General features: G+C 37.8%; 6 protein-coding genes across 9 annotated transcripts; 3 read left to right on the top strand and 3 right to left on the bottom strand.

Annotated features, from left to right (window-relative positions):
• Positions 1-74: 74 nt before the first annotated feature.
• LOC143900717 (S-formylglutathione hydrolase-like) lies at positions 75-1,974 on the bottom strand. 4 transcript variants are annotated; one of them, XM_077412350.1, is made up of 5 exons: positions 1,820-1,974; positions 1,312-1,520; positions 801-1,222; positions 495-720; positions 75-371 (listed from the first exon to the last, which is right to left on the bottom strand). In XM_077412350.1, the coding sequence occupies exons 2-5, from the start codon at positions 1,336-1,338 to the stop codon at positions 189-191; spliced, it is 858 nt and encodes a 285-aa protein (XP_077268476.1). In that variant the 5' UTR covers positions 1,339-1,520; positions 1,820-1,974; the 3' UTR covers positions 75-188. The 4 variants fall into 4 exon arrangements, with proteins under 4 accessions (XP_077268476.1, XP_077268475.1, XP_077268477.1 ...); XM_077412349.1 differs by having other exon boundaries at positions 801-1,178; positions 1,820-1,972; XM_077412351.1 differs by having other exon boundaries at positions 1,312-1,398; positions 1,820-1,964.
• Positions 1,975-2,462: 488 nt separating this feature from the next.
• Positions 2,463-5,931, bottom strand: LOC143900724 (coiled-coil domain-containing protein 39-like). The gene is made up of 9 exons (XM_077412357.1): positions 5,905-5,931; positions 5,683-5,808; positions 5,307-5,522; positions 4,753-5,136; positions 4,358-4,612; positions 3,707-4,189; positions 3,135-3,347; positions 2,771-3,062; positions 2,463-2,581 (listed from the first exon to the last, which is right to left on the bottom strand). The coding sequence occupies exons 1-9, from the start codon at positions 5,929-5,931 to the stop codon at positions 2,463-2,465; spliced, it is 2,115 nt and encodes a 704-aa protein (XP_077268483.1).
• LOC143900719 (coiled-coil domain-containing protein 39-like) lies at positions 5,751-8,646 on the bottom strand. The gene is made up of 3 exons (XM_077412352.1): positions 8,343-8,646; positions 6,717-7,142; positions 5,751-6,162 (listed from the first exon to the last, which is right to left on the bottom strand). The coding sequence occupies exons 1-3, from the start codon at positions 8,442-8,444 to the stop codon at positions 5,935-5,937; spliced, it is 756 nt and encodes a 251-aa protein (XP_077268478.1). The 5' UTR covers positions 8,445-8,646; the 3' UTR covers positions 5,751-5,934.
• A 1,373-nt stretch (positions 8,647-10,019) lies between these two features.
• Tm9sf3 (transmembrane 9 superfamily protein member 3) lies at positions 10,020-15,594 on the top strand. Its single transcript, XM_077412358.1, has 10 exons — positions 10,020-10,454; positions 10,835-11,030; positions 11,164-11,286; positions 11,362-11,615; positions 11,987-12,226; positions 12,302-12,586; positions 12,691-12,899; positions 12,973-13,119; positions 13,188-13,271; positions 13,364-15,594. The coding sequence occupies exons 1-10, from the start codon at positions 10,368-10,370 to the stop codon at positions 13,506-13,508; spliced, it is 1,770 nt and encodes a 589-aa protein (XP_077268484.1). The 5' UTR covers positions 10,020-10,367; the 3' UTR covers positions 13,509-15,594.
• Positions 15,595-16,102: 508 nt separating this feature from the next.
• Positions 16,103-18,541, top strand: LOC143900726 (stress-associated endoplasmic reticulum protein 2-like). Its single transcript, XM_077412360.1, has 3 exons — positions 16,103-16,422; positions 17,090-17,162; positions 17,696-18,541. The coding sequence occupies exons 1-3, from the start codon at positions 16,339-16,341 to the stop codon at positions 17,731-17,733; spliced, it is 195 nt and encodes a 64-aa protein (XP_077268486.1). The 5' UTR covers positions 16,103-16,338; the 3' UTR covers positions 17,734-18,541.
• A 656-nt stretch (positions 18,542-19,197) lies between these two features.
• Positions 19,198-21,107, top strand: LOC143900712 (uncharacterized). Its single transcript, XM_077412332.1, has 5 exons — positions 19,198-19,432; positions 19,733-19,977; positions 20,151-20,331; positions 20,428-20,526; positions 20,601-21,107. The coding sequence occupies exons 1-5, from the start codon at positions 19,384-19,386 to the stop codon at positions 20,720-20,722; spliced, it is 696 nt and encodes a 231-aa protein (XP_077268458.1). The 5' UTR covers positions 19,198-19,383; the 3' UTR covers positions 20,723-21,107.
• The last annotated feature ends 13 nt before the right edge of the window (positions 21,108-21,120 follow it).

Raw genomic sequence — 21,120 nt, 5'->3', positions numbered from 1 at the left:
TAATATATCAATTCGTTATCCCTTGAAAAAATAATAAAGAATTAATATCAATAAGCAAAACTTTGAAAATTGCGAATATTTTTAGTATTTTTTATATTTATTTCAAAAACATGAAAAATAAATATCGTAAAAATGTAAATTACGATATCAAAGTCCCAATGTTTTTAACGACAATTTCGGGCACAGACTTAGCTTTTAAGATATTTCATATGATGCTTGAAGTGATCTTCAATAAATGTAGCTATAAAGTAATAACTGTGATCATAACCATCCTGAAATCTGAGAGTAAGCGCGATACCATTATCCTTCGCAGCATTTAGTAGATTCTCTGGTAATAACTGGTCTTGTTTCAAGAACGAGTCCTCCTTGCCCTGTAAACGGCCAAATTTTCGTTATTAAAGAATTACGAATCGTTTAAATCAAAAGATTAAAGAAATCAAATTTACTAGAGTAAATAAACATATGTCAGAGATATAATTAAAGATTATTAGGACCTGATCGATTAAAATGTCCAAAACTGGGCCCTTATATTTTTTTGCCAATTCTGTAGCATCCCAATCCTTCCATGCGGCATTATCCTCTGATCCTCCCAGGTACCCTGAGAAGGCTTTTTTTCCCCATGGGCACGAGATTGGATTACATATGGGTGCAAAAGCTGAGACAGTCCTGAACATCCCAGGGTTTTTAAGAGCACAAATTAAAGCGCCATGTCCTCCCATGCTAAACAAGAGAGGAAAGAAGAAGCATTTTAAAGATTATATTCCAAGATTATGCTCCACCAAAAGATTATTTTTTTATACCTATGGCCCATTATGGACTGTTTAGATGGCAAAGTTGAAAATTCTTCGTGGATCAACGTTGACAATTCTTCGGTAATGTAGCTGTACATTCTGTAATTCTTTTTCCATGGCTCGTGCGTCGCGTCTACATAGAATCCGGCACCGCTACCAAAGTCGTAACTGTCATCCTCTCCAAGAATATTCAATCCTCTCGGACTAGTGTCGGGTATGACAAGAAGCACGCCGTAATCCGCAGCGTGTTTCTGCGCTCCGGCTTTCTGAATAAAATTAGCCTCGGTACAGGTGAGACCTGATAACCAGTAGATAACGGGTACTGGTCCCTTCTCAGCTTGGGGTGGTACGTAAACACCGAATCTCATCTTGCATCCTAATTCTGTACTGTCAAATAATTGCGCGATCACTCTTTCAGTACATGCGAAATACTAAGAAATAAATTCAGGAACAAATCCTTCGTAGGGGATTACTGATATAACCATCTTTTGTATAAATCATATATTTTATATATATTTACCTGTTGTGCGTATATACCTTCTGCCATCCTCCGAAACTTTTACTACTTTCAACTTCTGTTAATTTAGACTTAGACATTATATTTAATCTGGAAATTATATTTAATCCTCAGTGAGCAATTGCTTCCTCCTGAATATAAAACTTTGGGTAGATGATAGGTGGTAAAGGGGTTAGAAGGGGATTAGGTTAGGATCAGATAGGGGATTGGGTCTAGGTTAGAGAAAGGATACAGAGAATCAGATACACGTTAGATAAATCGCCAATATCTTTCGCCGATATATTATTTTACAAATGCAAATATAACATTATCAATATATAATATCTTTACAAAAAAGTTTGGATGATATTCAGCAGCAAATACTGTTGAAAGTTAACAGATGTACTTAAAAAAATCACTATTTGCGTAAGTACGTTGGAAAGCAGAAAAATAGATATGTAAAATAATATATAAGGCTGCTGTTTTTCACAAGCGCAAAGCATCTTCTGATTTCTCTAAAGACTCCACTCACTTTATATTTATCTCCGAAATGTGTACAAGTGACACTTGTGGTTTTGAACAAGTTGCTTGCACTTATGCGATGTATAACGTTATATTCTTAACATATATAAAAAGTCGCATTGACCTTCGATAACAACACATATGCATGTGCCCACATGTGCCTACAACTTGGTGCGATAATACAACTTACTTGATGTGATAGCTGCTATCACTCATGTTAATTTTTTTTGGTTCTAAATCTAAACCCTGGTGGAAAAACATTCTCATCTCATATTTTTAAGAATTTTTTATATTTTAAATTTATGAAGGTTTCTAAACAAATACTTTAAACCTCTCTAGATTTTATTATAAGCTTTCTTCGGAAATAAAATGAGAAATCTTAGATTATTTCACACACACAAAATTCAGAGATGTTAAAAGATGTAGATTTTTTCGACATTTCTGAAATGTTCTAATTCGTATAAAAAAATCTGCGAAATTATATAAAAAATTATAAAATTATATGAAGTAATTCTAAGAAAAATTTTCACCAGGGAATAGACGGAATAAGAAAAAAGCCACAGATTAAATCTGTGAAAAAGCTATATACCTTGACAATCATGTAGATAAAGTCTGCTCAATTTTAATTATTATCTATACTATCGAAATTATTATCACGATTTTTTCCGCGATTGTTGCTTTTTATGTACAATAGTGGACCGTTTCGGCAAACTGAGAGATTCTTTGGATGCGGGATCACCCTTTGTAGTTTTCCTCGATGCGTTAATCGCTGCTAAAAATCGAATGGAATACGAATTAGTATTTTTTATTAAGATTTGATGAAAGTTTCATGTTTATCTTTAAAAAATCAATTATCAAAAATTGATTGATAAACATTTTTTGTTCCTAACTACTTATTGGACAATGTCTAAAATCTAAAAAAAATTATGAAAACGTTTAAGTGATATCCTAATGCACATACGTTCTCCAAATTGTGGCTCTATCTTAACTACACTGCCGATGCTCTCCCTCGACGACGTAAAGACGCTCATGCGGCTCGTGCTCTTTAAAGGCTGATCTATCGAGCCTATGGAACTGCCGGAAGGACTCATAGGCGATCTAATCGATGGGGGAAAGCACGGTAACTCGATGTTCTTGGCCATCAGCAACTTTTTAACATACGCTTCAGCTTCCACATGACGAATCGTGAACTCCGCGATGTCTTGAAGAACTAGCGCGTTCTGTTCTTGAAGCTCTCGCAGTTCCACTTCTCTCTAGGAAGTATCTCGAGGTAAAATCGTCAAAGGGTATGATTTTTAATGGCAGATTTTTATTTGTCTATCTACCTGTTGCAGAAGTACGGTGTCGTCCCTTTTAGAAATATATAAATTTTGTATATCCTTCTGTGCCTTACGAAGACTCTTGTCAGCTCTGGATATCTTCTCTCCTTGTTCCGTCGTCTGTTTCTCAATACCCGATAAGTAACGTTCTTTGTTTTCCTTTTCTTCCTTTGCTTTCTCGATGTCATCGAGCAATTGAGCATAATCATTCTGCGCTTTCTGCCCAATAAAATTGAAAAATATTGACTCTATATCTTATTTTACTATTAGTTAAATTTATTCTTTATATTGATTTAATATTTTGCACAAACTAATAAATATTTAATAGGCGCATTATTTTTGTAACAGAAGACGTTACTAGAGATCTTTTGTGTCATGAAATATAAATAAATAAAATTTTGTCATAGTTTTCACTTTTCAGATCTTTCTGTCACCGTAATTCCTTTGTTTAAACATACATACAGCCTCTATTTCTAATTATTCTGATAAATATTTTATTTTGTCTTAATTTTATATCATATGTTTTTTATCGACTTTTTGATAAGTACAAAAAAGCTCCTATATGCGCGCGAAAGTACCTGCAGTCCCTCGAACAATTGTTGCAGCTGCATCTGCTTTTGCAGCAGCTTCTGCCGCGCGTCACGCATCTGTTCGTCGAGCTTTCTCTGTTCCGTCCATTCAGGTCCGTCCTGGTCAACCGCGCTCATACTATCCCTATACTTGTCGTTACACACATTTACCACCCGCAGCGTGGTCTCCATGCTACGTATTTCCTGCTCGGTTCGTTTTATAGCCTCGTCCAGCTTGTCGCCTTGCTCTCGCAGCATGTATCGCTCTTGAGCGCTCTGTATCTTCAAGTACGCGGTGCTCATCGGCGCTCCATCCGGGGTGGCACCCATCGTCGCAACGCCGCTGTCGTATCGCGCTTGCAACTGCTGTATCCTGCTTTTTCTCTCAGTAATAGCAGTGCGCAGCTCCGAGCACTCGTTGCCAGCGACCCTCTTCTGCACGGCTAGCGCCTCTTTCTGTGCCGCGATCTCCGTTGCGCGCTCCCTAAGCGCCTGTGAGCAAAGATGAATGGATGAATATATGTGTCAAATCAGTCAAATAGAGATAATCTGACTCTGTAATTTACTATTATTTCTTGTTACAGAATCTTCTGTTAAACTAATGTTCTTGTCAATCTCATTAATTCTAACGAAATAACTAAATCAGGAAATTATACTCACAGCTTCGAGATGAAGACGGTACTTCTCCAAATCGTAGACTTTATCGCTCACATTCGATGTCATTCTCTCGAGCTGCGACACCCGAAGGCGCATTACATTTTCTTCAACTTGCCTCTCCTCGTTCCGGGATTGCGCGATTTTCAGCCGCTTTTCACCCCCGTCTAACAGCAACAATAGATCCTGCTTTTTGCTCCGTAAGCGTTCAAGCTCCTCGTTTTCGCTCGATAAGCAACTAGATACTTTTCTCATATCGTGCTGCAGATAAAAAAACCAGAGAAAAATATTTTCTTTGATCAAGTTCTATTTGACTATAAATTTAATTTTCTAATTTTTTAAAATTTTCTTTTTCTTAGATTAATGGAATTTTTTTTCAAAAAATACAAAATAGACCTTACCTCCAAACTGACAATCTGATTTTGCAGCAATTTAGATGTAGCTGTTTTCTCTTTCAGTACAGCTTGCAACTCCTCGATTCTCGCTTGTTTTTTTTCGGCTTCATTCTTGTCGCGCTCGTGTCCTCTGATCTGTTCGAGTTTCATCTCGCATTTCTGCAGATTGAAATCCACTTGATAAAGAGCCTCTTTCTTCTCCCCCAGAAGTTTGTTCTCCTTCGTAAGCAAGGTATTGAACAGATCAACTTTCTTGTGTTCACTCTGCATTTCCATCTGCAGGATCTTCCTTTCATTCTCCAATTCTACAATCCTTTTCGTCGCGCGTAAAATCGCACCTTGCAGCCGATTCAATTCCTTGGCGATCGCGGATTTTCGCTTTTCATCGTGCTGAAACAGATTTTATTGAGTTACAATTCTTCCAAATGGTATGACAGACATTACAATGAAATCAATTCTCTTTTTATGATTTGTTAATAGCTCGAGAATTACTTTCTCTTCTCGTAATAATAATAAAATAAAAATATACTGTAATAATTGAATATATAGTAGAAATATACCTCAATCATTTTCTCCAAACGCTTCGTTCTCTCCTCGACGTTTAATTTTTGACTCTCAATCTCTTCTAAAGTCAACGTTAAATCACTGATTCGCTTCTCGCAATTGTCCACCTTTATACGTTTGTTCTCGATCTCGATTCTTTTGCGCTTCGCATTGGCCCGGATTTGTTGCGTACGACGTGCCAAATCCCCCACTAATTTCTTCTGAGTATGCAGCTATCTCGATAATTATCGATAAACGTATAATTATTCAATAAAATTTAAAACATAAAGTAGCCAATATATATAGCAGTTACATTTAAATTAGCATGTAATAATATGCAAAAATAGATTTATAATTTTATGAAAAATATAATTTAAAACTTTCTTCCGTTGCCTTCACCTCGATGCCGTAGATATCAATCGTCTCCGTGACTTTGCGCTTTTTTTCTTGGACCACACCAAGTTCCTTCTCCGATCGTTTAATCAACTCCTCCAGCTGCTTGTTGTTGACAACTTGATCCTTTAAAAATTGTTCTACTTCTTCGAGATTATTCTTTTTCTCCCTGCCGATCTCTCGCAACGTTTCGATTTCCTGCAACGATTTGTAACTTTATACTCGACGCAAAATTGGAGAAGGATTCATCGTTCATACTTTTAAACTATTCTGTATATCGTTGTCCCTCTGGCGCAGAACGTTGACGCTTTGCGTCCATTGATTTATCATCTGTCTGCGTTCTTTTAACGCTTCCATGTACAATTTCGTTGTACGGTCCAGAACGATCTCCATTTCCCGTACCTCGCCGACGTTTTTGACAATAGCTTGACGATAAGTCTCAAGTTCCACGCTGAGTTTCTGCCGTTTCTGCTCCAATTCCTAAGGGGATCAAATTGTATTCTCTAATTATACATCGCACACGACAGTTAAAATCTATCAACTTTCATACAGAGAAATCTGACTCCTGGAATCTTTCGCTTATTTTTATTATTATTAAACCCCAACTTTATAATTTTTCAGCGCTTCAGCACAGTACAGTGGCACCTAATATGTATTGTACGATACATTTTAAACAACTTTAGAAAATTATAAACAACTTTAGATCCTAGAGCTTGTCAAAACAAATATATGAATTAATATAGGCAAATTAGTGATCTAAACTAAATATTTAAGGAAGTTCCTAATTGAATAAATTCTCTAATATTTTTAATTTATTTTGAACTCTATTTTCCTTTACAAGAAATAAAATAAAACGACGAGAAATTAGTAGTATCTGTAATATCTATACTATTTCGAGTTAACCATAATAATTTCTTGCAATATGCTTCTCTAGGAATATTTATATGCATTCCTGTGGCATCTTTGATCATCATCGTACAACATCTTTACTACATGCCGTAATTGCTACAGATAGATGCTATATGTATATACACCTTGTATTTCTGTGTATCCTGCTTCATGTAATTCTCTATCAACTGATTATCCTCCTCCTTTTGCGCAAGCATCTCTTCCCACTTGCGTAAACTATCCTCATCGAACTGGACCATCTGTTTCGCCTCGGCCAGTTTCCTCATCATCTTAAGTAACTCCTTCTCCACGTTCGATACTCTGCGATTCACATCTGTCCATTCCTTCGCGAATTCGCGCGCCTCTTGGCGAAGCGACGACTCGGTGTTGCCGCTTAATCGGTAGAGGTGATCCTCCGTCTCCAGCTGGACCGAATGCTCAGAGAGCAGCTTCTGATTGAAGTCATGTCGCACCGCCAAATCGCCAGCATGCTTTCTGACCATCTTCAACCGTTCTTCGAGACTCTCCAATTTTGCATTTAACGAAATCTTGTGCTTCGTCTTTCTAGCAACCTGTTCGGACCATGCAAATGTGTCTAAAGCTGGGTATACACTTAACACTTAGCAAACGAACAGTGAACGCGAACATTCGTGTTTGTATTCCTAGGTCTTTTTTTCTTTTTTTTGTTTGTCTTTTTTCACCAAACACCATAATTCGACCAGATTCGGTGTTTGCTACAGGCCAGCAATTTGAGACTTTTGATTATATCCGTTAAATAATGACAACGAACGTTTGCGTTCGCTGTTCGTTCGTTAAGTGTATACTCAGCGTAAGATGTTCATGATTATACTTTTAAATTAATTCTTTGATTTAAATTAACTTTGATTCATTATCGTGTGATGTAATTACTTTTCCCATATATTTTATTTGCATAATCGAGTATTTAATTAAAATTAATATTCGGATATATATTAATTATTATTAGATATGATAATTACTAATTAATAATAAGTGAAACTTTGACCGATAAGTGATTCTCGCAAGTAAATAGGGATATGCCATTTTCGGTCAAGCTGGAGCTTTGTAGATTAATATTGTTTTTGTGTGAATTTATATACTTTTTCCACTTAAGCTACAAAGTTTGACCAAAGATTGTATATCCCTATTTACTTATGATAATTATTCTGTCATAATAAATAAGTATAAAGATACCCAAGCGTTATACATTATACATATACGTATACGTTCGAAAAACCATGAAAATTTTCATTTCTCTAAAACGTTCTGAAAACGATTCCTGTTTACATCTAGTAATTACGCAAGTCAAAGTTGCTTTAGAGAACGAAATCTTTACTCATATTAATGAAATCTTTACTCATGCATTTGATGAATTTATTTTGCCCATTTGTTTATCATTGCCAGAATCATTTAAAGCATCTTGTACTATCATATTTTCGCTGGAGAACACTGTTTCAACTCTTCTAATGAGTCGAGAAAAGAACTACTCGCATAAGGGTGATTTTGACCAAGTTCCGACTAACTTAAACGGCGATTAACTCATTAAAGAATAATAGTATTTTGTCAGCACAAATAGAATTATTATTTTTTTTTAACATTTTGAAAGAAAGATTAGATTAGGAATAACGAATCGCGTATAGAAATTTTGCTGTGAGCAATCCTGCCGATTTAATTAATCGGCGATTGAGTCAATCGCAGCTTGTTGATCGAGAAGTTGAAGATTTAGTCGAAGTAAATCTCCCGAGTCGCTTTACTTCTTCCTCCAGACGTTTGTTCTCCTCGTTAGCTACGGGAATTCGGAAGCCATCCTGCCATCCCAGCTGGCTCAGAATCACGTCTATGTTACTCGTCGCCATGTGTCGAAATACCGTGAATCGTTTGGTGACAGTTTATGACAGCCGGTGGCCGGTGCTCGGCTGCCCGGCGAGATCCTCGAAGTTTGTATTTGGTAGCTAATAGTGACCGACGATGACCGACGACACATGCGCAAGAAAGAGCTTCCGACTTCGAATCGAATTAGAAAATATATGAAATAAAAAAAAAATAAGAATAGTTATCTTACACCAGAAAATTTGTTGCTTATATGATTTATTTCTGTATATTAATTAAATAAATGTTTTTTAGCTTTTTGTGAATATTTATCTTTTTACTGGGAAAGTCAAAAATTCCTTTCACTATTTTTTATTATATATGGTTGATTGAAAACTTTCCTTATTCCTATTATATACGTTTTTTCCTACAGTCAAGAGACCGTAAACATTTTTTTAGAATTTACGATCTCTTGAAAATGTCTCTCACAAGTTTTGCATGGAATATATACTTATAATCTAATGTCCATTTTACTATCAATGTAAATTAACTTTAATCTTGGTTTAACTTATTTATTTCTATCTTTTTTTTTTTAATTCTTAGAACTAGAATTAAAAAGGTAAAAGTTAACTATATAAGATAGCCATCAATAACCGAGTTAACCGAGATTAATCTGTATTAAATTGATGTAGAAATGGTCATAAAAAAGTGACCGACTAAAACTTCGATTAATTTAACGGCTAAAACTGTTTGGTGCAAAATTTCTAAATTACATAATTCGTTGTTCCATAATTTTATTTGCATTTATTAAATAAAAAATAAATTATTTTATTAAAATGTCAACAAAATAGTGATATATATTGTATTATAAAAAAGTTAATCGTCGCTTAATTAAATTATACAATCAGAATTAAGTCGAAGCGCCGCGTTTAATTATAAAGTGTCCTGCAATTTGGATCAACCCGGCAAACACCGATGATAAAAACTTTCTTCTTATCTTAATTGATCATTAAAAATCCACCTGAAATATTTTAAAGATGTTACACTTTCGCAAGCTGTAGAGCTGTTTTGTATTTATAATAATTTCGATTTTATAATAATCATCTAATTTTATAACCATTCTTATTTATGATAACTTTTTTATTATCAAAACCGCAACAAGAGTAAAGATGAATAACAATATAGTATCTTTTATTTGAATAATAATTATATAAATACCAGAAGTTTTTAAAAATACATATCGCGAGATACATATGCTATCTATACAAATCTATTCTTCTCAGCTATCTATAAAGCCGATAAAGCCTCAAAGTATCCGACATATGTTCGGTATTTACAGATATGAAAATTTAGATAACATATAACAGTAAAATTATTAAGGGTGCGTCCCTTTTGGGCGCTCACGCGCTGTACTGTAAGCATCGCTCTATCTTCGTTTGATATTCGATGTGCAACGAAGATAGAATGATGCTCATTGCTCACAGCAGCTTACTTACAGCGCGTGAGCGCCAAAAGGAACGCAGCCTAAATGCGCAGCCACATGGCTGCGAGCTGCGAAAGGAAGGAGAGATGGGAGAGAGTTCGGAACGCGGCTTGAGGCAGCGAGAGCGCCATCTGACGGCGCGGCGGTCTCTCAATCGAATCGACACGGCCCGCACGGCCGCCTATCTACGGCCGCGGCGTACATACATAAATACATCCTCGTTCCGGCATTCTCTGCAATTCTCTGGATACGTGTCCGTCCGTCACCGTGCGTCCCCGTGTGCCGTGTGTGTTCGTGTTCCCCCGCCTGCGTGTTGTCGGTCACCAGAGCTTAGCCGCTTGGCGCTTACGGCACACATCACGAATTATATATGGGGATTGTCCGCCGTCGCCGCGTCTCGCTGGTGGGATCGTCTCCTCTCGTACGCGCGTAAAGGGCGCCCGGCCCGGTCGTCGGCGCGCCTTCGCCCGTTCAGGAACGGACAAACATGCTGCGTCGGGGACGGCAGTTGCTCTGCCTTCTGGCGCTCGGCCTCCTCGCGCCCGCGGCCCGCGCCGACGAGCACAATCACGTCGTAAGTATATACATCTGCCACGCTGGCGGCGTCGCTCCGGCACCGAGTGTCAGGTCGCGACAGCAACCTGCTGTTGGCATTTAAAGGCCAAACGCCACGCCGCCGCGGACACGTCTCTTCACGCTATCTCTTTCTCCCTCTCCTCTCCACCACGTCTCTCTCTCTCGCTCTCCGTTTATTTGCACTCCTTTTATTTGCATTGCCGCATCGACGCGATATCGGCTCTGCTTGATACGTATCTGGAAAAATCGTTTATCAGTATGTCTAATTAGCACCAATAAATTTCGGTGTCGATTCCACACAATGTAGCTTTATTTCAACTCTTAAAAAAAAAGCCACAGTTCAGAATGCGACATGGATCAGCTGGATTTTGTTTTCAGTACGAGGATGGCGACGAGGTCGTGCTATGGATGAGCACCGTAGGGCCGTATCACAATCGTCAGGAGACGTACTCCTATTACTCCCTACCCTTTTGTACAGGCACCAAGAATGTCATTAATCATTACCATGAGACTCTGGCAGAGGCTCTACAGGGCATCGAGCTAAAGTTCAGTGGCTTAGATATCGAATTTAAAGGTGTGCATTTATGTATATCGGTATATATTTATAACTGGCAATGATACAAACGTACAATTGGTTCGGCCAGTATTGTGTTCGATCAAAAAATGTACAAGGTACAAAATCATGAAAGTTTAATGGGATGTTTCAGAGGACATCTCGAAGACGGAATACTGCCAGATAAGTTTAAATGAAGAGAGCCAGAAGGCGTTTGCATATGCGATAAAGAATCAGTATTGGTATCAAATGTACATTGACGATTTACCGATATGGGGTAATTAACATAAGTGCTTCTTATTGCGCATATTGAGCCGGCAGAACCTGACATCTAAACATCATTGTGTTACAGGGGTTGTAGGAGAGATGGAAAACAACGACGGAGTTGCGGTATCAGATTTCTATTACATCTGGGCGCATAAAAAGTTTGATATCGGATACAACGGTAAACAAATAGTGGATGTTAATCTGACCAGCGACAACAGAGTGAAACTAGTGCAGGGCGCACGTATACCTTTTAGCTACGAAGTCAATTGGAAAAAGAGTAATATCAAATATGAGGATAGATTCGACAAGTATCTAGATCCTAATTTCTTTCAGCATAGGGTAAGTTTGTACGGCTTGAGATATCTTTATTTAACCCTTCGCAGAACAAGTGGGGCTTTAAAGACCCGATCGATATTTCAGTTTTGAATTTTTCGGAAATTTTACGGGCTCATAAAAAAAAACCCCAAACAAGAATCAAGCATATATGACAATATAAATAGATTCTTAAAATCTTCGAAAGTATACTTGAATTTTTTCAGATTTTTTAATGGCACTATTACAGCTTGAAAATCTTAACTGGCCTAAAAGACCCACTGTTCGACGGAAGCAGCAAAATTACACGTGTTCTCCGAAGGGTTAAAATAACGAATGTAAAACAAAGAGCAACGGTATACATCGTATAAAATGTACAAATGTTATTCTTTTTCCAGATACACTGGTTTAGCATTTTTAACAGCTTCATGATGGTAATTTTCCTCGTCGGGCTTGTCTCAATGATTTTGATGCGCACTTTGAGAAAGGATTATGCTAGATATAGCAGAGACGAGGAAATGGACGATATGGAGAGGGATTTGGGCGACGAGTACGGTTGGAAACAGGTACACGGAGACGTGTTCAGGCCTGCGAGTCACGCTATGCTCTTCTCAGCTCTCATAGGCGCAGGCTATCAGGTACATATTTCGATATTTTAATTCTTTAAAGTAAAAGAATAAAAGTTTTGAGTAGCTCTATTTTTGTATATAAAGGTCACCGTGGTGGTGTTGAGCGTAATTATCTTCGCTATCCTGGGCGAACTCTATACGGAACGCGGTTCAATGTTGTCAACGGCGATATTTGTCTATGCCGTCACGTCGCCTATCAATGGTTACACGGGTGGCGGACTGTACGCGCGGATGGGTGGACGCGTCTGGATCAAACAGATGATCATCAGCGCTTTTATGCTGCCGCTCATGGTCTGCGGCACCGCTTTCTTCATCAATTTCATCGCCATGTATTACCACGCTAGCAGAGCGATACCCTTCGGATCCATGGTTTGTAACCCGTATATTCGAACTTGATCGACGATCGTTCCCGTTGCGTGTCCACCTTGCATTCAAATCACCTTAATATGATCACGTCAATTGTACGTGCACAGGTTGCGGTGACGTGTATCTGCATATTTGTGATATTACCGCTGACGCTGGTAGGTACCATTCTAGGCCGTAATCTCGCTGGGACACCGGACGCTCCGTGCCGCGTGAACGCAGTGCCACGACCAATACCCGAGAAGAAATGGTTCATGGAACCGCTGGTGATCATAATGCTCGGCGGCATCCTACCCTTCGGTTCGATCTTCATTGAGATGTATGGAGTCACTTTATTGATATCTTAAGTTATTCGTTTAATAGTCATTCGTTACATCCGTCGACGCTTTCAGGTACTTCGTCTTTACCTCATTCTGGGCGTACAAGATCTACTACGTCTATGGTTTTATGTTACTAGTGTTCGTTATTCTCATGATAGTGACGGTATGCGTCACTATCGTATGTACATATTTCTTACTGAATGCCGAAGACTATCGATGGTAAGTCCGCATCGCGTACATCTTGTTTTTTTTCTTCTTTTTTTTGTACAATGTGTAAATATCCGCAGGCAGTGGACGAGCTTTCTTGCAGCGGCTTCGACTGCCGGTTACGTCTACATTTATTCCTTTTACTACTTCTTCTTCAAAACTAAGTGAGTAAACATACGCTTCTGATAGCAAGCAATTCGAACGAGCAAATATTTAAAGTTCTTGTTAACATTCGTTTGATGTTTTGCTTTCGCAGAATGTATGGTCTCTTCCAAACGGCGTTTTATTTCGGCTACATGGCATTGTTCAGCTTGGCCCTAGGTATCATGTGCGGAACGGTCGGATATATCGGTACCAACGCATTCGTGCGAAAGATATATTCCACGGTCAAGATAGACTAAAAGTACATCGCTGATTAAAGTATTCGCATCGTGGATCGTACGATGTAATTCCTAAAACTGCGCGCGCGACACTCGCTGCTCTCAACGAAATGAAGTATATACTTCATTTGTCCGAAGTAGCTGCCCGTTACGTCGAGAGTGCGATTCTTGGTTTTTTCAGCTTTATGCTCGATCTACAATAGCTGTAGTAAGTCTCAAGCTGTAAGAAATTGACTAATTACAGGCGAATGTGAGGAGAATAATCGACTGTGATTGGTCAATTTCTTACATCTTGAGGTTTACTACAGCTTACTACAGCTATTGTAGATCGGGCATTCCTCATCATCGACTTAATTAATATCCGCTCTAGAAGCGGCACGACGTGTGTCCCTCGATGTATTATTACTCTTCCAACGGGAACTCACGCCGTCACGTGTCCATCGTTAGATATTCGAACGTCTTCATCTCGTATTCGTTCGTTTGTCTTTTTTCTTTCCAGTCGTTTCTCGCTATTCGATGCAAATAAAAGATGCGCTGTAAATGGATCCTACTGTATTGGTACGCGTACTGTATTGCGCGTGTCGCAAATACAGTCACTTGTCAATAATAAAATAATAATTGTAAGCGTTAGTCGAATCCCATGTGCGAGTCCGACCTATTATACGAACAAAACTTCCGCAATCGTGCAAATTTAATATATCGTCATACATTTTTTATTGATCCAAATATGCCCGTAAAAAGATAATCAACGTATATATATATATATATATGTATATATTTAATAAAATATAATATATATATATTTATAATATTATAATATATTAATTATTACATATATATATAACAAAATATAATTGCACGGTCGCGACTATTCTTCATCGCATACGTTTATCTCTCGCTGTCTCGCTTGCGAACGGCACAAAAAATTGATCGCCATCGTACAAAAAAAATCAAGAAGTCTCGATTTGTTTTTTATTCAGAGATTTCAGCTCGGACAATGAAATATAAGAAAAAAAATTATGCAAAATAATTTTTCCTGACTCTTGAAAACGCCAAGTAGAATGTTGCAATACTGAAAATTGTAATAAGCCGCGGTAAATTAGACGTGCGAAAATTTATGCATTATAATTTATTAAATTCATAGTTTTACCAGAGTCTTTCGTTGATACACAAACAGTGTATCGGAGTGACTGTGACTTAAAGTCATTTTTCTAATTTCGCGATTGTCGAGTCGGGTTCACCAATTACACGTTTCATTATCAACGGAAAGCTCTTATCGTTAAGCTAAATGGTTCGGAGTAGGAGGGGGAACAGGAATCGTGACGCAAAGTGCCGAGATGCGAGATCTTGCTTGCGGTACGACGGTCGCATGGATTATGATCTCGGCCGCGCGCGCGCGCGCGCATTGTCCTTTCTTTACCATTTGAATTTCCTGCCTGTAGGATTCGCGAATGAGTCCACACGCTCACGTTTCTCTTCCGCGGGCGGGCAATCGCTCCGCAAATCGATCGCCGTCGAGAGACGAGAGAAGTTTAATTTCGCAAACGCGCGATTAGAATTTAGGTATTAGGTACCCGAGTAAGAGATATAACGATGAGAGTATTACGTTTCAGTGATTTTACCGAGAGACTAATGTTGGTGGGAGTCTTCGAAAATAAACAATTTGTTGTTAGATGTAGTGTGATTCTGGAAAAAAAAATATATATATAAAATTTCTACGTATACAACAACGATCGCAGGCCTCGTTTCTTTCCCTGCGCTCCGGCGAATTTGTTGCTGGAATTTTGCCCTACATGTTTCTTGATGTGAAATGACAGAATTTGACAAGTTTGTGTTTTTTATATTGGGCAGTGTAACAAAATTTTCACGTGCATCTATATCTCTCGAGTTATTTAGACTGGATAAAAGATAATCTTGCTCTTGTAAATTTCATATTATCACTTTAACAAACGATATAAGACGCACAATGTGCTTTTCACTTCCATGCCATATATTTAAAGCACAAAAAATTAATGACTATTTTAATTCTGAAATAACGAATCACATTTTAACAGAGTAGTGATACATCTTGTTCTTTTACATTAGAAAATAAAAAGTTTAATCAGTATTTTAATTGACCGTAAAGTAATTTATTTTAATAACAATAATAATATCTCGTGTATTAAAAATTCAAAAGTTTAATCGATATTTCTATTAATTCCCCAAAGTAAAATGAATAAATTTAACGGCAGTGATACGTCCCGCTCTCGTATATTACAAAATCAAAACCGATCGATGTTTCAATTAATCCTAAAGTAAAGTAAAATATTTTTAATGGAACATCTCGTTCCATATTGGAAAATCAAAATTTTTCCCGCCGCGAGCATGGCGGACGTCCATCCTCTTCCGATTCAGCTGAACGCTTGCTCTCTTTTTTTCGCTTTCGCGTTCGCTGTTTCTTTTTTTTTACATTTAAACGGGAATAAATATCGCAGCGTCGCAGCTGCTGTCGAGGGAGAGCAACGTCGATCGCCGTCGGACTCGCGGACGAGCGCGAGGAACTCGCTCAATCGACCACGGTGGTGACAGTGTGGCACGAGGGAGCCGGAGCCGGGCTGTCGCGCAACTTCACGTGTCACACGGCGCACACACGTCGGCGAACGCGTCGCGGGCGGCGGGGGCACGTAACGACGCTCGCGTCACACGTCACACGTCTCGCGGACGCCGGACTGCCGGACACGGTGCTCGGAAGTCGGACGGTATACATCTATCGTTAACGGCGATTTGTCATTGGGAGCACGCTCGTCCGCGCTCGTCTCTCTCGTCTCTCCTGCCGCGGGCTCTTGCCGAGGGAATCGTACGGACGTGGACGATGGCGCCGAAGCAGCGGATGCGCATCGCGAACGAGAAGGCGACGAAGAACATCACGCTACGGGGAAACGTTCCCAAGTCGACGGTGAGTCCTCGCCGTGCCCGAATTCCCGAATCGCCGGCGGCCTCGCGGCTGGCAATTCGGTTGTTAAATCGCGCTGGATATCGTCCCCGCCGAGATCCGGCGGAAATTTCGAGAGGAGGATATCTTCGCGGAGGTCCGTCGCGCCTGGCGCAAATAACATATGGACGAGGGTCGAAATGGGTCGAGATGGAAAGATTCAATTTGTATGTGCGATCGGCAGATCGCGATGATTTTCCTTGCCCGCGGGTCACGCGCGTAACTGTCGGTCTGAAATATTGAGGTTATATAGACGGACGTTTGTTCCTGACAGATGGCTGTCAAATGAGATTGGACGTTCGATCGGAGGAAAGAATCTTGCGTGTGTGTAAACAGACACAGAAATCTTCCATATGTAAAGCACCCAGACAGCACGCGTGTCTAAAAGACGTAAAGACATCTTTTAGACATACATACGTGTCAAAACAAACGTTGAATTAATTTATTTATTTATTGATTGAATTAATTTATCGATAATGTCTCTGTCGCGATGTTTATCCATATGCTCCGTTTGTTTACTCAAATGGACGTGCCTGGCGTATCCGATTCACTTTCGTTTATACGTATATGTGTTCCATCTGTCACTTGATACTCATGTCTGTAACTAAAACAGAAACTTTTGTTACGCTAGAAAGCGCAAGAGGAAGGATCTCCCGTTGGGCCCTGGCTCTTGGCTCTGTTCCTCTTTGTCGTTTGTGGATCTGGTGAGTATGGCGTGTGACGATCCAGATATGTCAGTTTGCAATCAAACTTCCCTATCTTTAATACCTACTCCAGTCTTTTCATTCTATTACAATGAAACGTCCATGAATCAAAAGTGTGCTAAAAATATTTTTATTCTACGCATGCATGGCCAAGTAACATAATGGGGGCGGAGAAGAAGCTAAATACAGATGCTAAGTATGCTGGGGATAAGGAAGTTTGGCAGTAACTTTATGCGCAACTTGTTTGTGATATTATGTAAATTTGTAAATTTGTCCTCCAAGCACTTATCAGTCAGAAGTCATTTGTATTTGGAGGGGTAAAAGCCATAGCGGTGTAAGTCAAAAATTTTAAAATATTGAATTATGTGCATAGAGAGATGTAATTTATATATTGTATAGATTGCATCTATGCACGCGAATCAATATTTTGAAAAATTTGACTTACACCGCTATGGCTTTTACTCCTCCATTTCAAGGTTTATACGTTTGTATTATTCTATGAAGCACCCTTCAATCGACATTGTTTGTTACAGCCGTGTTTCAAATCATCCAGAGTATCAGAATGGCTTGAAGATGAGGGGGAGATGAAGGCGCTACTGTTGATCTTTATACCGACAAACCAACTCGTTTACAATTCGTCGATATGCGAAAGAGACTGACAAACCGTTTTAATATAGATTGTAAAGAAGATCGGAGATTACGGGAAACATGGCAAAAGTTTAGACAGTAGCTGAGAAATTATTTTCATTTTGCAGAAGAAGCTCAAAGAATTTATTTATAACACCTAGCATTTATAAGCGTTTAATTTAATTGCGCTACGCATAGACGAAGGGAGAGTACTCCAACAAAAAAAAAAGAAAAGAAAAATGCTGTCCCGAGACCTCCTCTGCCAAACTCAATCGAATCGGGAGAGAGAAAATGAATTTGCTTGTACTCAATTCTTTATTATATTCCGAACGTTTGACGTTTCTGCTAGCGCGGTTGTTTATAATATTTTCTTCCAAATGTATTCTTTCGTCTATGTGTATGTAGTAAATAATTGTATATATATACCCACGAATGATTTATCATGCATATTTCTCTCCACAAGCAGATCTGCCCAATTGGCAGCGCGTAAGCTCAACTCCGATGATTGGACAGATCTGTTTCAAAGCATTCCACTGTAAGCAGTTGGTAGCTTTCCGTTGTTATAATGGCCTTTGTACGATGCTTATGCGTTATAGGCAATATTCGCGACAGGTCATTATAAACATAAACTTATACAAATATATATCATACTCCTAAAGAATGATTTGTCTATATGAGATATTTGCTACTGACAGTGCACACATTGTCTCTTTTAATAAAGTATATTATCAATAAAGATATATATTGTTTTACATGAGACGTGTTAAAGTGATTGTATCTCTAAAACAGTCCTTCCACCTGATTGTCCATCCAATTGCGATATGTTTTTTCAATCCAAGAAAAAGATGCGTTTATTTTGTATTCGTTATCACTATTGGATTACTGTCGAATATCCCAAATTCAGTTGCGTAAACGTTGCGTTTTACCTATTTTCCTCATTCAAAAATTATTTTACTCAAGCATCTTCAAAATATCTTCGATTTTTTTGTATCGTATATATATTATGTGTTTTAAATCTTTCTTTTTTATTAATTGCAAAATAAATTAATTTTACAACTATTCGGTATCGCTAGTGGATAATTCCTAAATATTTTAAATTTAGCAGATACGTTGCGCTTTATTCATTTTTCTCTTCACTTAAAAATTATTCTCGTCATCTTCAAAATATAATCTTCGATTTTGATAATATTTAATATACGTATATTTCAAATTTCTCTTTTGTAAATTGCAAAATAAACCGATTTTACAACTAAATTATCACGCTATTGTAGAATAGATGATTCTAAAATGGCGCCATTCGTAGTTGATCCCTTCGATAAGATGATGATCAAGATGGCTGTTTATCTTCTTTTTTTTAGGCTTCATGACCATCTCTCACCATCTGTTTCTGATTTCCGGTGAACTCGGGCAAGATGCTATTGCGCGTGCGGACTGCGGAGGTAAACGTAAACGGTTGCTTTTGTTTTCAAATGTCGAGCGAACCGGTGAGGTTACTCCGTGTCTACGTGCCTTAATTAGAGATTGAAAGATTGCGGGGAAATAACTGAAAGCGAAGGCTTCGATCACCGATTCTAAATATTAATACAGTCGCAAAATGTCCAGCATATTCAATTTGTTAGGCGGACTCGCCGAGCCTGACGAAGGTAAGCAAAATGTGTTTTTACGGTTAGTTTTTCATAAAATATATATCGTACCTCTGTGTGGGACATTTTTATTTTGAATACATGAATTTTTGATAGATTAAAAATATTTGGCATAAGATGATTTGTATGTGAAGGGGAGTAATTGCGTGTGAATAATTTTACAAGATTTTGAGGAACGTTCTAAACTGAGCAATTATATTACTTTGAATAAGAATGATGTTTTACTGTAATATATGAGAAAAACGTTGTATTGGATAGAGAACATAGTTAAAAAACGTATGTAATGTATCTTGTTTATAGGTCAGATAAAGCCCATGGCGCGATCCAAAACGTCTCACGAGATTAAATTGAATTCCTTAAAGACGATGGGAGGTACTAAACCAAAGGGGCTTTCAATAAGATCTACCTCTGATATGAATATATCGAGCGTATCTTCGGCCAAGAAAAGTATGCGTGGTAAAGAACAGGATTGTTCAAAGTTGAAAGTAACGCAAGTAGATTATCACGGACTTCCGATATCTCCTGGAAAGCAAACGCCGGCAAAGGTAGTGAAACTTACTTTTGTCGTACAAATGTATTTTCTGTATATATTAACATAATGTACGTTAAGCGATTAAAATAGAATTTTTTTTTAAGTCTTAAAAGATTTTTAGAAGGAAGCTAAATATATTTAGTCTATCTGCTGCAAATTATTAGTAATATTTATTTTTCTTTATAGAAACTATTTGCCCAGTCACCCAAGCTTAAAGAGTTCGTGCTGAAAGAAGCTACTAATAAATCTACAAAAAAGCAATTAAACGATGGTGTTTTTAAGAAACCATTGCTCCTTAAGAAGAATATTAGAAGAACTCCCAAATCGGAAACACTGGCGCATTGGTGTGACCCCCAGCATGATTTTGGTAAACAATTATCCTTATTTGATAGAGAAATAGACAATTCATAATTTAATTGCGCTATCAAGATTTGAAACACTTACAATTTAATTTTTCGTACAGATTACGGATACATTGAGGCTGTAGAAAAAGAATTTAAAGATATGCTCTCTAAGGAGAAAGAAAACATAAAGCCTTGCGAAAAAAATGTGCTTGCGTCAGGTATGAAAGCTTAATGTTATGTAATATTTATAATATTATATGTTTGCTTAAGTATATCAATTTGTTTTTTCTAGATTCAGAAAACGTGCTCTTGCTAGATATTCCGAAACTTGGTGTCGATAAATCTCCCATTGAAGAGCTTCTCTCTCCCGACTTAGCCGAAGTGTCCGATATATCTGACAACGACAATCTGTAGTGATATAACTATAACAAGAATTATTTTTTAATATTATAATTTCATAATTGCTTTTGTAAGAGTGGATATTCAAGACCCAACTAGTATTATAATAATTTATTTTCTGCAATTGATATGTATTTTTGTATTTATATCGTTAGAACACACTATAATATAATTAAGTATATACTCATTAAGTTACATTAAATCAATAAAAAAAAAAAAGATTTGACAAACGTAGTTTACATCACGATATTTATATATGTATAACAAAGATAACATAATTTGGGTGCTTTTTGAGTCTTTATGTAATGAGCTCGCAGTCATTTTAATTACTAACAATAAGTGTTCTTTTATTCTTATAATGTAAATTTATATATGAATAAATCATTTTATTTGTAAATGATTTTTTGTTTTCA

Source organism: Temnothorax americanus, unplaced genomic scaffold (genome assembly GCF_048541705.1).
Source record: "Temnothorax americanus isolate GAGA-0224 unplaced genomic scaffold, ASM4854170v1 Scaffold30, whole genome shotgun sequence".
NCBI classification, from domain to species: domain Eukaryota; kingdom Metazoa; phylum Arthropoda; class Insecta; order Hymenoptera; family Formicidae; genus Temnothorax; species Temnothorax americanus.
Note: the sequence above shows the minus strand (reverse complement) of the source record. Positions and strands in the feature narration are given on the sequence as shown.